Below are 17,620 nucleotides of genomic sequence, written 5' to 3'. Positions count from 1 at the left end.
AACTCGAAACACCTTGCGAGGGTTTCCTGAGCCTTAAAAACACTCAGCTTGGTTCAGTAAACTAAATCACAAGTATGGGGAAGACAGCTGATCTGTCTGCTGTCCAGAGGACCATCATTGATACCCTCCATCAGGAGGGTAAGACACAAAAAGAAATTTCTCAAAGAGCAGGCTGTTCACAGAGTACAGTTTCAAAGCATATCCACAAAAAGTCTGTTGGAAGGGAAAAATGTGGCCAGAAACGCTGCACAACCAAGAGAGATGACCGCAGCCTTAACAAAATTGTGAAGAAGAGCCGCTTCCAGAATTTGGGGGAGCTTCAAAGACAGTGGGCTGAAGCTGGAGTCCAGGAATCAAAAGCCACAGTTCACAGACGTGTCCGGGAAATGGGCTACAATAGCCGTATTCCCGTGGTCAAGCCACTTCTGAACTCAAGACAACGGAAGAAGCGTCTGACTTTGGGCTATGGAGAAGAAGCACTGGACAGTTGCAGAGTGGTCCAAAGTCCTCTTTTCAGACGAAAGCAAGTTTTGCATTTCATTTGGAAGTCAAGGCGCCAGAGTCTGGAGAAAGGCTGGAGAGGAGCAAAATCCAAGTTGCTTGAAATCCAGTGTGAAGTTCCCACAATCAGCAATGGTTTGGGGAGCCATGTCAGCTGCTGGTGTTGGTCCACTGTGTTTCATCAAGTCCAGAGTAAATGCAACTGTGTACCAAGAGATTTTAGAGCACTACATGCTTCCATCTGCTGAAAAGCTCTATGGAGATGAGGATTTCATTTTCCAGCATGATCTGGCACCTGCCCACAGTGCCAAAACCACCAGTAACTGGTGCACTGACCATGGCATCACTGTCCTTGATTGGCCTGCTAATTCCCCTGACCTGAACCCCATTGAGAATTTGTGGGGTATAGTTAAGAAAAAAATGAAAGACACAAGAGCTACAAATGCAAATGAGCTGAAGGCCGCTATCGAAGCATCCTGGGCATCAATAACACCTCAGGAATGCCACAGGCTGATTGCCTCCCTGCCACGCCGGATTGATGCAGTAATCCGTGCAAAAGGATTCCCAACCAAGTACTGAGTGCATCAATGGACATTTTCAAATGTTTGATTTAGTTTTGCTGTTATAAAATTATTTTTTTTACTTGGTCTGAGGAAGTATTCTAATATTTTGAGATAGGATTTTTGAGTTTTTTTCAGCTGTAAGCCAAAATCAGCAATATTCAAATAATAAAAGGCTTGAAATAGTTCAGTTGATGTGTAATGAATCCAGAATGTATGACATTTTTGTTTTTTTAATTGCATTACAGAAAATAAAGAACTTTATCACAATATTCTAATTTTCTGAGACAGTCCAGTATATATATATATATATATATATATATATATATATATATATATAATCTCCATTTTCTGCATCGCTTATCCTCAGTAGGGCCACGGGGGTGCTGGAGTCCATCCCAGGTGTCTTCGGGCATTGGGCAGGAGACACACTGAACTGGTTGCCAGCCAGTCGCAGGGCACAGAGAGACATACAACTCACTCACTCATTCACACCTAGGGACAATTTGGACCGGCCATTTTACCTGACATGCATGTTTTTGGAATGTGAGAGGAAACTGGAGTGCCCGGAGGAAACCCACACAAGCACGGGGAGAACATACAAACTCCGCACAGGAAGACCCGTAGCTGGATTTGATGCCACGATATCAGAACTGTGCCGCAGTGTCACATATATATATATATATATATATATATATATATATATATATATATATATATATATATATATATATATATATATATATATATATATATATATATATATATATATATATATATATATATATTACTTAAAAAAAGAGAAAAAGATACCTCATGCATTTGTTCTAATCATTCAAAACAATATTGTTTTTTCTTAATTTTTTTTTTTCTACCGTTAAATACTATACATTGTCCCTTTAAAGTTATTTAACGAATGGAATGTTTTTATTAGAGGTTTTCTAGTCAATTATATATATATATATATATATATATATATATATATATATATATATATATATATATATATATATATATATATATATATATATATAATATTGTATTATATTATCTTTTTTTAATGTATTTATCACAACATTCTTTTTTCTGAAACAGTCCTGTGGGATATGAGTGAGAGAGCAGTCCTATAAGCACCCACTTGGTCACGTGATCTTGTGTCTCCAAATCCAATCTGTCATCCACTGACTAGCCGGGTAGCCAGCGCTCACAATACCCGAAAGGTAATTGCTCTTTTGTCGGGAATGATAGCAGTTCTCGCGCAATTTTATGCACTGGGTCAATATCAATGTAACCCCCCCTTCCAAAACGTCCCGCGAAGTCAGTTGCATTATAGTTCGCTTCGAATCGGCTATTTGTGTCCAGGCCTTATCTTGTCTAATAAACACTTATCGCTAACCCGTTGCAGTCCGTCTCACGTTTTCAGGATTAGTTCGCAGGATTAAATGCCGTCGATGGAAAAGCAAAACGTGAAAAAAGAGCGCAGTGTCACGTATAGAGCAGTCCGTTTTTATGCAAATGATGGTGTATGGAGCGCTCGCTATAGAACGCGCTCCTCGTCTCGAGTTGGGTTGGGGCGGTGCAAGAACGGGCTCGATTTTTGGTGGGATTAAAGTCAAACTTTGAACACGTTTAACGCTTAAATGCGTTCAAAGTTTGCTTTTCGACTGCACACTAGTTGGCTGTGCACGCAGCAATACGCCCTCTCACACGGCCAAAACAATTGGGTATATAAATGAACGTATGTGTGACTTTTTGTTGAACACTAAAAACATAGAGAAAGTTTGTCAAACAACTGGGCCGCGGAAGAATCTGGCCTGTTCGGTTTTTAGAACATTTCTCAGTATGTCAAAAAGGGTGTCAAACATGCCGTCCGTGGGGAGGATCAGGCCCGCAAGACTAGAGAAAATGAGCTACAGTTCTAAATTCATCCCCAAAGCCAGGTTCCACTTCCAAAGCAACTGGAGCTGTACTTCTTCCTCACTCTCTCATGTTGTCTCTTTTTTATCTCTTTTCTCCATATTTTGTTATTTTCTTTTCTCACTTTCTTCCTATCTTTGTCTCACTTTCATCCGTTTTGTGTCGCCCTCTCTGTCTTTCTCACCCTTACTCTCTCTTTGTTTAACTTTTATTCTCTTTCTTTGTCTCCCTATCTTTCTTTCTTTCTTTCTTTCCTTTTTCTCTTTCTGTCTTTCTATTTAATTCACTCTTTCTTTCTCTCTTTGTTCCTTCCTTTCTTTCTTCCCCCTCCTTATTTTCTCTCTACCTCTACCTATCTGTCTTTCTTTCTGTTTATTTTACTTGACCGGCCCTCATTTTTCTACCATGTGGCCCCTGAGCCAAAATGAATTTGACACGTGACAACGTGTCAACATGGCTTAACAGCATAAATTAATAACATAAATAACAGATACAGCCTTTTTAAATCATGTTTTACATCGACAACAAATGAATGTGAAACCAAAAGAAACACTGACGTAAAAATGGCGCCACGGGAAGACAAGGGCAAAGTAAGGGGTCTTGACCAGGACAAAATGAATTCACTTGCTTAAATTTAAAATAACCCCAAAACAATAAACAGTGAAAGCGCACCTCCTAGTGACGTTTTTGACTTATTATCCTACATCAGGGGTAGGGAACCTATGGCTTGGGAAACATATATGGCTCTTTTCATGAGTACATTTGGCTCAGAAATAAAATGTAACTATTGCACATCTCTCTGTGGCGTTCCAAAGTCAAGTGATTTCATCCTGATTTTGGTCTATATAAAGCCGAAGCAACTTAATGCAGAAGTTTGATGAGAAACCATTTAAACTGATAAATAAAAACGCTGGCAAACAACTTTGATTGGGCGAGCAGTACAGGTGGGCGGATCCCTGCACACAGCGCAAGGCACTTCCTTCTCTCTCTCTCGCTCAGTGCAGTCTACACCGAAAGTGAATATGACAATATGCTTATCGTTTGCAGTAATTTGTGACATTTTTACAAAATAACTTTGCATGCACATTGTTTTGAAACCGTTATTAAGGACAAATTTCATGGAAAAAAAATTACTTCAACACTCTTACTTGAAGGTGGAAGACAAATTGTAAATGACATATTTACATTGATTTGGGACACAGGATTTGGCATTATTATCCATACCGTATTTTTGAGTTGGGGTTTGCTTCCCCACATGAAACAAACCTGGTTTCCATGGATACCATTAGCAAGAGAGGCCTCCTGATCTAAATATGCGTACATCGAACACAGAAAAAAAACACAAACTAACACATAGCAAACTTTCTCCATATTTGCAAAACTATAAAGTACATTAAACATATATGATTAACACTAACGTCTTCTATACTTACTAAAATTTTCTTCTCACATTAGCCTAGCGTTAACATCGGAGGCCCAGAGCTAAAACTGATTTTGATGTCCCTGACGGAGGGTGAAGTTAAGATCTATATTGAGGTAGTTTTAAAAAAATAAATTAAAATGTGTATATTTTTTAGGAATGTTTGCAATGTTTTTGTTTTTTTTCAGGATGTCAGAGTACCCGATGTCATGTGACTGTTTTGTTTCATTACCCCCTGGCTCTCTTGAAGACCAAGTGATTTTTGGAAAGAATTCGGACCGCCCCCGGGATGAGGTTCAGGAAGTAGTCCACTACCTACCAACCAACCACCCTCCTGGCACTATGCTGGAAGTAAGTCTCTCAAGGAGTTTAGTAACAGACGCCTTTATTGTGTCAGGGTTTGGTACACGGGAAGTCATGTAGCGAGGTAACACTTGTCAAAGATGAAGGCAAGGATTAGGTGGTCCAGTAAACTCAGGTGATACTCATAAACCGTAGGGACAGACAAGGTTTTCGTACACTCGTATGACAACAGGCTGAGACAAGAGTGCTTGGGACGTGACAAGATGGGCGATGTACTTGCATAGATCCCAAGAGACAGAGTGTTTCGATAATAATAAGGGTGAGTCGTGACAGGATGGTAATCAGGACAAGCAACTGCAGATGTGAGGAGGAAAACTGAACCAACACGTGAGTGACTAAATAAGGTAAGGTTGAGAAACCCTGAAGAGAGAAATAGAAAGAGGGAGAGAGACAAAAAGGGGATCTATAGACACACAGGCTTTTTGGTCACCTTTGAATCTATGGAGAGCACCATTATACTTTTAATTTTTTTTGCCCAGCCTTTTTTCGGGTTTTTGTGTAACCGTAGGAACAAGATGACAGCTCCATTTAGGTGAGGCATATGTTATGTGAAATACATGCTAATTTCTCGACCTAGAAGTATTAAAAAAAACTACATGTTTATATAATGTACTGTCCCTTTAACTTAAACCAGGAGTCATGAACATGATGTCAACGGGGACCAACCATCTGTCAAATAATCGGATAACCTGTGGTTTGGTTCCGAAAACAGCAATAATGGGTTATTATGGTGTACTTGGAAATTTGAAAATGTAAATAAAACAAATGATCTATTGAGAATAATATATAATGGTTGTAGGTTTCCTAACTGGCATAATAAATCATAATTATAATTATGATTATTACTAATAACGCTTAATACATATTTTTAGAATCAGCCTTTTTAAATTTTATTTGTTTTTGTATGTATTTGTCTTGCTGTCAGTCACCCCTCTCGAGGGATATGACGAGGGTACATAGATAGATAGAAATAGAATCAGCCTATCCATTAAAAACATATATGTAATCGCCCAGTGCCCTTTTTCGATGGATATTTTTTTCATGATTCATTGAGCCTAGTTCAATCCCTCTTTTAATAATTGCAAACCAGTTATGACGTAATAACAATAGCAACATAGCAGTTGTGATTTAAAATGCATACTGAACTTGGAGCCTTCAGCACTAGTTAACATAGAAATTGCTCTTAGTGTGAATAAGGTTGGTGACCCATGACCTAAACTCCACTTGGCTTAATAATATGACATTTGTTTATGTAATAAAGGTGACTCACCTACTCAATCAACACATAAAAGAAATGATGCAATATTCACATACATAGGGCAAAACAGTTGTTTTATTTGGAGCCCTTCGATACTTCTTGTGTTTAAGGGCAATAAAGATTGTCACAAGCCAGAAACGGAGACAGGACCCAATAGCATTCGTTAAACTCAGTTTTATTGAAGAGCAGTGCTTGCTTCCACAATCCGATGATCGTCGGATACGGGTGGCTGATGGCAGGAATGCAGAAGTGGCACTTCCTGGTCGAGCGAGGATAGTCGTGGGTGGCAGGAAAGCTGGTCGGTAGCCGGGACAGGGGAGCAAGTGCAATAATCGAGTCCAGAAAAAAGGTCGGCAACAAGTATCAGGAAGGATACAGGGCAAAACAGGTTGATGTCAGGTACGGAAGAGCAGGACAGAAACGGGTCCAGAAACAGGTTGGCAACGGGTAACAGGCAGGAGAAAACGGAGCAGGAGATTGTCGGAGGGTACGGTGCTTGCCTAGCAAAAGCGTAGGTTCGCAGGATGCTCTGACAGCTTCCTCTTGGAAGCCGGAGGTTTAAAAAGAGTCAATGAGCCAATCAGCGCTCAGGGCTGTTGGCGCCAACAGGGCATTCGCAGGTGCCCCGAATCTGCAATCATGACAAAGATAAACATGAGTTGACTTGACTTGAATATAGTAATAAACAAGTCACTTGTATGGCAAGGCAAGGCAAGTTTATTTGTATAGCACAATTCATACACAAGGCAATTCAAAGTGCTTTACAGAAATGGCAGACAGGTTAAAAACACACAATGAAAGACATTGAAAATTTTAATGTGTTTTTTAAAATGCATTAAAGCCACAGATAAACATAATAAAATCAATGAATTAAAATAAGGTAAAAGTGAAGAGTTCAGATAGAACCCTTTCAGTTGTATGCACAGTTGAACAGAGCTGTTTTCAGCCTGGACTTAAACATTGTCAGAGTAGACACCTGTCTGATGTCATCAGGAAGACTATTCCAGAGTTTAGCTGCATGGAACTGAAACGTAGCTTCACACTGTTTAGTCCTGGCTCCGAGCACCAGCAGAATGCCTGTCCCTGTGGTTCTCAGGATCCGAGATGGTTCATATGGCACCAACATGTCACAGATGTACTTTGGTGCTAGACCATGAAGAGACTTTTACACCAGCGGAGCTGTTTTAAAGTCTATTCTCTGAGCACTGTGCGCTCCATTTATAATTCAACATTTACAAATATGATGCTCAATTCAAAATATCTACATACATATGTCCGTTTCGTGTTATTTGTTTTTCCATAGTGTACGTACATACAGATCCCTCAGGTGGAGCACACCCATGGTGTTATCCTCAGTAAACCAGCTTGGGTGTGGGGAGCAGAAATGGGAGCAAACAATCAGGGAGTTTGCATCGGGAATGAGGCGGTTTGGACTCGGGAGGCTGTCACTCCTGGAGATGCTTTGCTGGGCATGGATCTTGTGAGGTGAGCTCTGCTCCACAGCATCATGACATTTAAGACCAGGACCGTCAAACTCATTTTAGCTCAGGGGCCACATGGTCGAAAAAACATTCTCACCGGGACTGGACTAGTAAATAATGGGATAAAAATTGTGCCTTAGATGGCTTGGGATCTTTTGGAGGCTCATTATTCAATTTCAATCTTGTAGTGTTTACCAACTGTATATTTGAAAAACTAAATAAGGAAACCAACAATTGATTTCATTTCCACTACAGTTTATTTAACAGGGAAAACTCATGCTAACTGGAAAGGTTTGGTCTGGGTTGGCGGGAGGGATATTTTTTATTTGACATCTCAAATGTTTATTCCAACATTGACACCCATTAAAAACTGTTAAAAAAGAAAAACAATCCCTTCCGTTTTTCCGCTAAAACTAGAATTTGTTACCTTGATTTTGTTGGACAATATTCTGTATTTTCCGAATTATTATTACAATTTGGCCAGGATCTTGAAAGTGTGCCTTAGACAACAGTGGATATGATTGGTAATGCATACAGTAATTATAGGCAGGCACCATACGAGGCTTTACGGCATGCATGTCCAAAGTCCAAGGCCAGTTACGGCTCGTCATGGCCCGCAGCCTCCGTCAGAAAATTAATAATATTTGGCCCACCAATAATCGTGGTGGCAGTATTAAATACATTTTTACCCCCCCCAAAAAAAACATCACCATTTCACCAGATGCTGGCAATCGCCCTTTGACCACCCTGCCGTTGGCTTTCATTGAGAGTTTTAGCCCACCCCATTTTCAATCTGGAAACTGTAAGTAAATCAAGGAAAGTTGACTCTGAGGGTTGCCGCTTTCAGGACAGGTGGAAATTTGAGTAGTTTTTCGCCAAAATCCGAAACAACTGTGTCTGCCTAATTTGCCAAGATACTGTGGCGGTTTCCAAAGAATATAATATCAAAATCCACTGCCGGACGAAACATGCTGACTACAAAAAGCTAACAGGAAACGATTTCCGTGAAAAAGTGAAGCACCTGGGATATGACGAGGGTACATAGATAGATAGAGTCGCATGAAAAAGCTGCAAAGTCGAGGTATGAGTTTGCGACGCTAATCGCCAAGCACTGCAAACAGAGAGTGAATTTATGAAAGACTGTTCAAAGAATGCCAGGGTGAATAGTCGGCCCTCACACATTTGCTGCTTATCAAATCCCGCCTGCTTTCTGAAAAGTTTGGACACCCTGGTCTAACCTATTAGAAAGCACTTTGCGAATCAGTGTTTCTGGCACTGTAAAATAGTGTAATAATGGATAAGTTCAAATTCCTTTTCCTATGTCTAATGTGTATGTGGTCTAGTGGAAAAGTGTCAGCGGTCTCACTACCACTTCTCAGGTTTGATTCCCCTTGCATACAATGTTTCATCAAGGACACTTATCGACTAATCAAAAATTAGATCAATATATACCGCGAGACAGTGTATAATGAGCCTAAGAGTTACACTTAAATACACACAATAGCTCTCACTGAAGTTTCAATTTGATGCGCCTTATTGTCCAGGGTTCCTTATATATGAAAGATATAAAAGAGGAGACAATTTTTTTAGGTGTGCGCCTTAAAACCCGCTGCACCGTATAGTGCAGACAATTTGGTAATTGATCAATTTAAGGCAAGCATGCTAAAGGAAACAATCCTTTCTGCCCCAGGCTGGGCTTGGAGCGTAGTGACAGTGCTTGGGCAGCAGTCACCGTCATCACTGAGCTCCTGGAGAGGCATGGACAAGGGGGTCAGTGCAGGGAAGATCCAGAACCTCTCAGCTACCATAACACTTTCTTACTGGTGGACCGAAATGAAGCATGGGTCCTGGAGACAGCTGGAAGACTTTGGGTGGCACATAAGATTTCAGGTGATTACAATGAATTGAATTGTCTTTATTGTCATCTTAAAAATGTAGTGAACATTGTTTGCAGCAAGATTATAACATGATACTCCAAGGTACCCACGTGACTTAAAAGAGAGAGAGAAAAATGAGATAAAACAATGTCAAGATAAATGGGCCAAAATACATAGGAGACTGTGTCGTCGTTTGGTTAACAGAGTGGTTCTCAAGAAAATAATTTGAGAAGCGCTGGGTAAACATGTTTTTTGCTAAAAGTGAAAACGCAGAACATGGAAAACAACACAAACTTCTGAATGCTGTTGCTAATCCATTTGTTGTTGCGTTGGACAAGAATTGCCTGGAAGTATGAAACCTATTGTGATTACAGTACTTGACTGAAGACATTTGTACAAACTGATTTACTCATGTATGAATCTTTGTCGACATCTCTTAGCTTGATTAGAAAATATCTGTGTAGTTAAATATGCCACGTGTCAGGAGGGGCACATCCTAAAAAACAGGAGTGCTTAAAACTTTGTATTTGTATAAAGTTCCGAAATAATTGTGCCTGGAGAAAAAACAGTGATTAAAACACTATTCATGTAGTCATTGCTAATGAGAAAAAAACTAAATACCCAAAAATATGTTAAGTTTCAATAGAAATCACTTGTGGCGTTTATGTTTCCTAACCGGGCTGTGTCGTCTCTCTATGCCCGGTGCCAGAGTTTCGTCCGCATTGCCAGCAATAAGTCGAACTCAATTCCAGTGAAAGTTGGACTCCGGCAAGGCTGCCCTTAGTCGCCGATCCTGTTCATAACCTTTATGGACAGATTTACTATGTGCAGCTTTGGTGGGGAAAGCATTGCATCCCTGCTTTTTGCAGATGATGTGGATCTGTTATCTTCCTTGAGCCGTGATCTTCAAGCAGTTCGCAGCAGAGTGCAGACCGGTATAAACATCAGCACCTCCAAGACCACAGTTCTTAGTGGCTGGCATGCACTTTCCAGGTTGGCCATGAGCTCCTGCCCCAAGTGGAGTAGTTCAAGTATCTTGGGGTCTTGTTCACGAGTCAGTGTAGGCTGGAATGGGAGACCGACAGATGGATCGGTTTAGCGTCTGCCGCCATGCGGACCCTGTTTTGGTGAAGGAGCTGAGCCGAAAGGCAAAGCGCTAAATAGATCCACGTTCCTACCCTCACCTTAGGTCATGACCTGTTGATCATGACAGAAAGAACAAGATCACAGATACAAGCGGCTGAAATCAGTTTACTCCGTAGGGTGGCTGGGCTCCCTTAGAGATAGGGTGATAAGCTCTGTCATACGGAGGTTTTCATCCAGGAGGGATTAAGTGTAGATAGAGCTGTTGATCCTCCGCATTGAGAGATTCAGTTGAGGTGGCCTCTGGCATCTGATAAGGATGCCTCCTGGGAGGTGCTCCGGGCGTGTCCCACCGGCAGGAGGCCCATGGGCCAATTTAGGACACGCCATAGAGAGTACATGTCTAGGCTGACCTGGGAACGCCTCGGGATCTCGTCGGATGAGCCGGATGAAGTGGCTGCTGATCGGGAGGTCTGGGCTTCTGTCAAGACCAGAACGGAAACAAGACCCAATTGGGTTACACTTCTCACAAGTTTTATTGAAGGAAAGAGGAAAGGCTTCGCCCACGATCCGGTGTTCGCTGGACGCGGGAAGCAAGTCGCTCCCGTACTCGGATTGTGATCTTCCATAGCGAGCGATGGCGATGTCAGGGACAGAAAAACGGGTCGGTAGCCGGGACTGTAAGAGCGAGACGTGGTCGGGGTCGGAAACGGGTCGTAAGCCCGAGAACGGGAGAGTAGACGTAGTCAGGGACAATAAGAGGTCGTAAGCCGGGACGGGAGAGCAGACATGGTCAGGAAAGCGACGGGAGCAAAAACGGGACAGGTGGGAGTCAGGGTCAAAAAAGGCTTGCCTAGTATACACTGAGGTTCACATACGGACTGACAACAGAGGACAGACAGGACTGGATTTAAGTAGGGACAAGGAGCCAATCAGAACCCGCAGAGGTTGGCGCCAAATGAGCAGGCACAGGTGAGTCACATCAGTAATCATAACAGGCTTCCCTGCAAAGGCTGTAGCCCCCGCGACACAATCCCAGATACGAGGAAGAAAATGGTTGGATGGATAAATTTCTTAATTTCGTTGCGTGAAATACATTGGTAGATGTTATATTTTCAAGGACAATCTGCCTATAGACCAGAGGGAGATCCAGATCGGTAATCAGAGCACACATAATTTGAACGGTAGCTCATTCTTCTGTTGGAAATATTTAAGTGCAGTGTTTAACTAATCCAGGTAAGGTATAGACCTACCTATCTATTTTATTTTGATCGGTTGTTTCAGTGACTAATTCATGATTGTAAATCTTTGATTAAAATGAACTCTCCAATTCAGATTCAGATTCAGATCTACTTTATTGTCATTCTAGTACACGTGTATACAGAACGAAATGTCGATGCATCAGACCCCCACAGTTTCCTTGAATGTACAGATATAAATAAAGTTGTATTGTATTTTGGCTACGTATAGTATTTTACCATAGTGCCGATAGTGCAAGAAGAGTATCTAACCAGATGTGCAAAATGGGCAGTCAGGTTAACAAGTCAGGTACACAGTAACATTAACACTGTAACAATAACGCTGTAATTACCATAGTGCAGAGAGCAATGTGCAATGAGTGGCAAGCTATAAAAAACTGCCAGTAGTGCAAAAAGTCAGATTAGCAGCCGTTTAGATTTAAGTTAACTATATGTTAGATTGACCATTTAACAGTCTAATGGCCAGGGGGACTAGACTATTGCGGAGCCTGGTGGTCCTGCACCGCACACTGCAGAACCTCTTCCCAGAGGCTAGCAGAGTGAACAGTCCATGATGGGGGTGAGAGGGGTCCCCGGTAATGTTCTTAGCATGGGATAGGCAGCGCTTCTGGCCAATGTCCTGAATGGAGGGAAGTGTAGTCCCGATTATTTTCTCTGCTGTCCTCGTTACCCTCCTCACACTACCCCAGTCGGTAGCGCTGCAGCAGTAATTATACATATTATGACAAAATCTCTTCACAGAAGGAGTAAAAAACATTTCCAACCAGTTGACAATTGCCACAGAAATTACTGCAGAGCATCCAGACCTGCGGAGTGTGGCTCAGGAAAATGGCTGGTGGGATGGCGTAGGAGAGTTTAACTTCTCACAAGTGTTCAGCCCAGAGAAGCAACCGGTCAGAATGGAGCTAGCCAAAAAGCGCTATAAGGGGGGTGCAGAGCTTCTACAGCAACATCATGGTAAGTAAATGTAATAAGTTATAGATACTCACTAGTTTTTCCAAAAATTAACTGAGTTAATCCGTAGTGAAAGTAACTAGTTACGAGGGAAAGTAACTATTTTCGTTACTTTAAAAATGGGTTGTATGTCAAAGAATTTTTCTGAGCAGTATTTGAGTCAGTTGAATCGAGAAGAACAGACAGGTAGTTGTAATATTGAACTTTGTAATATTTATTGCATTTCAACAGCGACATATTTGTCCTACACTTAAAGTGCAACAAAAAGAAACAGTAAAAAAATAACAAATTAACTAATTCCTCCTGCATGCACAATCTACAATGTGTGTTACGATTATTGAAACTGTCAATAGTGTTTTTATCTCTGTGCTGAGCAATTTGGGTATGCACTTTAGATACTTAATGGATATCATATGACTAATTCTCTATAACTGAAAACATTTAAGGGTGTTTTCTGCGACAAATATGTTTTTGCTTTATGGATTAGGTTTGGTGACTGCTGAAGTTATGATGTCTATTCTGAGGGATAAGTCCAGCGGCATCTGCATGGACTCGGAGGGTTTTTGTACCACAGGCAGTATGGTGTCAATTCTACCGAGAGACTCAAGCCTGCCTTGCATTCACTTCTTCACTGCTACTCCAGACCCCTCAAGGTTTGTCCATTTAAAAGGATTACATTTAGCAAAATTCATTTACCAAACAGAATAGACAATAACAATATCTAAGCTTTAAAACAAACTAAAAGGATGAAAAAAATAAGCATAACCACAAAAAAAAACCTTTACTCTTAAAAGTGGTTGAAATAGACTTATTTCGATTAAAAAAACAATACTTATTTGAATAAGAATTAAAAAATTCATGAACAATCATATAAATATGTATATTTTAAATTAGAGTAATCACCTCACTGTAAGGAAATTTACTTTTAAAGGTTTCCTGCATTTTGATTGGCTACAAACAGTCTCCCTGTTTATTATTTGATGGGGCAGTAATTTTATGTTAAAAAAAACACACACAAAAAATATTTACAATACTTTTATTTACTAAAAAATGCATGAGCCTTTAATAAAGATGTGTTTGGATTCAGTGTATAATAGAGTATTTAATTCTTTAATAGTTGCAAAAAAATTCTACTTCATGTATTTTGCCCATTGCATGTTCTTTTTGGGATCCAACTTTTGTGGAAAAAGAGGAATCGCCCTAATCTGGGCAAAGAAATTGGCATTTATTTTATATATGATGAGCCTCACCTTGACGGAGCTGACGCAATCGTCTGCCATCTTGCTGCTATGATAACCCAAAAACTTCACAAAAGGCTAGGGGGGAAAATTATGAGAAAAATGTTGTAGTTTGGTCACATTGAGTCTCAGTAGTTTGTATTCTTCTTTGTGCTTTTTAGCACTTGTTTTCAGTTGCACTACACAATGAAGCAAAATCTAGATGTCAACTATTACCTATCACCTTACATCTCTGAATAAAAGACACAATAAGAGACTAGATAAATTAATTTCATCTCATGAGGAGATGCAACCAGTTCAAGTACTGTCAATACCCAAAAAATCTGAAGATCTTTAAATAGGATATGTGCACTGTACCGTGACCGGATACCATCTTTGATTTGATCAGAAGTTTTTTCATTCAAATCTCACTGGAGAGTAGGAAAACGTATTTACATAAAAAAACAAAAAGTGACACAATTTTGTAGGTCTTGTTTTTTACTGCACGGTTGCTGCTACAACCAAGGTGGATAGCTTGAATACTCTTTAGTATTTTTTAGTTATTGTATTTTTTGGTAATTTCTTCCTCTCTTTTGCACAATACAGGTCTATATTCAAACCTTATATTTTCTCCGAGGATTGCAGCCCCGTGCTTGGGGTCGTCTCTCCTAATTTTGGTCCGGATGATCCTGTAAGGAAGCTGCCGCGCTTTCAGAACCAGGTGGACCGTAGACATGAGCTTTACAAGGCTCACCAGGAAGCGCTTAACACCATGAAGATTGACCCAGTAGGTACATTGCTTGTTCAGTTATCGGAATAACCATTAAACACTGAATGAGTGTAGTATTGTGAATAGAAGTGTCCTGAGCCAATATTGATATCAGATATTGGTACAAAATCAGGTAAAAAAAAAAACAGTACAGTAATACCCCGTTGTATCGCGGTATACTTTTTGTGGTTTCGCTGCTTCACAGATTCTCATCGTTCATTGTGTTCTGCATTCTTATTGTCCAATAGTCATTTACTTCTACCATTTACCAGAAAATGAATGTCTTCATTTTGACATTTGAAGCAGCGGTCAACTAGTTCTGTACCACAGAACAGTTTAATGTCTGACTATATTCTAGAGGCCCGGCCCAATAATAATAATATTAGTAATAATAGCAATGATAATATTAATAAGAATAAGCCCAAATTCACTGTGTTATGCTTCCTTCGTCAGTCCGTCAAACGAACTTCTGCCCCACAACACGTGGGTTCTGACTCTGTCCTGTTTTCCTGTTGATATTTCCAGTCCGGTATTGTTCCCGTTTATTTTTGTCATGTTTAATTTCAGGTTCCAGTTTTGTTTCTGTCTATTTTTGTCCTCTTGTTATTTTCTCTAGTTTTTTTCCCCGTCTAGTTTCTCCTGTTTATTTTCGATATCCTGACTCGTTATCTGTCTTGTCTGTCCTGTCCTGTCCGGTATCGACCCCATCTGTTGGGTATCAGCTCGGGCAATTGGAATCGATCTCTTCGGTCTCTGGCTTCCAGTCTTTCCACGCCAGACCGGCTGCCTAACGTGCATGACTCCCCATTTCCCGTAAAATAAAGGCTTGTGTGAAAACGTCACGCGATTGGGTCCTGATCCTGTTGTGGTTCTTGACAAGTGCATTATATTATTATTTTTTGACTCATTATACTAATTATTCATAGAAATAATAATGGCAGGTTGCATATTCATGGCAAAAAAAACATAAAAATGCAGCTGGCAATAGTTGTAATAATCACAGCTTTCATTTTTCCACTTTGGTATCTTTTCTCTTTTTTCCCACAGGAGAAGGGCTTAGCTATCTATAATATTCTGAGGGACCTTGAATCGCAGTGTCTGAGTGAGATTTCAGCCATGTTGAATGGTGCGATACCAGGTGACGAGCTGGGAAACTTATTTTTTGATTGCGTGGACACAGAACTCAAGTTCTATCAATGACAGGTGGGAACGCTGTTTACTGATGCTAAAATCTTTTCCACACTTTACAATACTGTTCTGACTCCTTACCTCAGGTAGGTCCAAAGTCTGGCCTGGTGGCTAGTTATGGCCTGTGATCAAATTTTTACTGGCCGGCGGCCTCATCCATTAAAAATAATCATAATTGGCCCGACAGTAATGTTGACCACAGTAAAGAATACATTTGTACAAAAAAATACCCCCATTTCACCAGGTGATGGTAATAGCCTTTTGGCCACCTTACCCTTGGATTTCTGTGAGAATTTTAGCCCACCCCATTTTCAAGTTGGCGACTGTAAATACAAAAAGGAAAGTTGATTGTGAGGGTCGCTGCGGAAATTGGAGGTGTTTTTTCCACAGAAATCCGAAACGACTGTGACCGTCTAATTTTCCAAGAGACTGTGGCTAATTTTAAATAACATAATATCATGAAGCACTGCCAGACAAACATTGCTGACTACAAATAACTATTTGGAAACGAACGCTGTAAAAACGGCACAGCACTGCTTTTTCACGAGACTCTCCGAGTCAAATGAAAAGGCTACAAAGCCAAGTTCCGACGTCCCGACGCTTATCGTCAAGCACTGCAAATCTTTCACAAAGGGTGAATTTTATAAAGACTGTTCAGAGAGTGCCAGGCTGAATAGTCGGCCCTGACACAATTTCAGTTTATCAGATCTGGCCTTCTTTTTTGAAAAGTTTCGAAACCCCGACCTACCTGAATAATGATTACAGGATTTAACTGTGAATATGTAGTTTAAAGTGTCACTTGGAAACACATTGAAATGACTGAAACTGTTTTGTCTTGCAGTGGCCCCCACCACTAACACTGAGCAAGTGAAGAAAGGCAAAAAAGCTGTGGTGGGACTTTTGGAATGTTTATCCTCCACTCCTGTTCTTCTTGTCCCTGCCCTAATCGCTCGCATCAGCTAATACCTTTATAAGATAATTTTCTAAATGTGTGTTTTGTTTATGAATACAATAGATTGCCAGGCAATGGTCAAAAGGACATTAAATAAAGACAGTGTAGAACATGTTTGGGTAAACTTATTGAATCGCGGGTCTTATTGTGTTAAAAAATGTGGTAGTTGTGCCGGACTGGTGAAAAAAAAAAGATTGATCTCTTTGTATCAAATCACCCGATAGCTTAGCAAGACACAGGGAAAAAAAAACTTAACTCATATCTTAAAGTGACATTGTGTAATAATTGACCCTCAAATGTCGCTGTACTGCGCAACCGAAAAGGAGTGCTAGCAACCCCAAGGAAGAATACAGACTATGGAGTCTCAAAGTGAGCAGAAAGCACATTTTCCTCTTTTTTTGCCCAGATTTTTTTTAGTTGCTAGTTTAAGATCAGGTAATTGTGTAATTTTGTAACTGTAATCCTGTGCAGTCCTTTGAGACATTTTTGTGATTAAGGGCTATATAAATAAATTTGACTTGACTTGACTTGAGTTAAATGTAGCAGGAAGATGGCTGACGATGATCCAAGCTCCCCCATGATATATAAAATAAATCCAGGGGTTTACGTCAAAGGAGACTGGGGACAAGACTGCCACCAAAACAACAATTATTATTTTTACCATATTGCTGAACTATTTTGAAGATTATAGATTTTTTTTTAAAAAATAGAAAATTCTTAAGTCCTTAAATTATGGAGAAATATATATTTTTGGTCTGTAATATGTTTGGGTGACCGACTCGTGCAAATAGTGCGGCTTTCTATGGAAAGCTGATTTAGGC

The 17,620-nt window shown here is 40.3% G+C and overlaps 1 protein-coding gene across 8 annotated transcripts; it reads left to right on the top strand.

Annotated features, from left to right (window-relative positions):
• Window positions 1-2,146: 2,146 nt before the first annotated feature.
• scrn2 (secernin 2) lies at window positions 2,147-16,911 on the top strand. Of its 8 annotated transcripts, XM_088342625.1 has the most exons (10): window positions 2,226-2,281; window positions 4,434-4,514; window positions 4,587-4,749; window positions 7,323-7,504; window positions 9,191-9,390; window positions 12,461-12,676; window positions 13,161-13,326; window positions 14,497-14,677; window positions 15,707-15,862; window positions 16,689-16,911. In XM_088342625.1, exons 3-9 carry the CDS (start codon window positions 4,588-4,590, stop codon window positions 15,857-15,859), a joined length of 1,260 nt encoding a protein of 419 aa, XP_088198751.1. In that variant the 5' UTR covers window positions 2,226-2,281; window positions 4,434-4,514; window position 4,587; the 3' UTR covers window positions 15,860-15,862; window positions 16,689-16,911. The 8 variants fall into 8 exon arrangements, 7 of the variants coding, with proteins under 7 accessions (XP_088198753.1, XP_088198750.1, XP_088198751.1 ...); XR_015851156.1 differs by lacking the exon at window positions 4,434-4,514 and having other exon boundaries at window positions 2,147-2,281; window positions 14,497-14,681; XM_088342627.1 differs by lacking the exon at window positions 4,434-4,514 and having other exon boundaries at window positions 2,147-2,281; window positions 12,503-12,676.
• The last annotated feature ends 709 nt before the right edge of the window (window positions 16,912-17,620 follow it).

The sequence above is a fragment of the Urocampus carinirostris genome, chromosome 8 (assembly GCF_059441175.1).
Source record: "Urocampus carinirostris isolate Australia breed hairy pipefish chromosome 8, RoL_Ucar_1.0, whole genome shotgun sequence".
In the NCBI taxonomy this organism is placed as follows: Eukaryota; Metazoa; Chordata; class Actinopteri; order Syngnathiformes; family Syngnathidae; genus Urocampus; species Urocampus carinirostris.
This window is presented reverse-complemented; position numbering and strand designations above follow the sequence as displayed.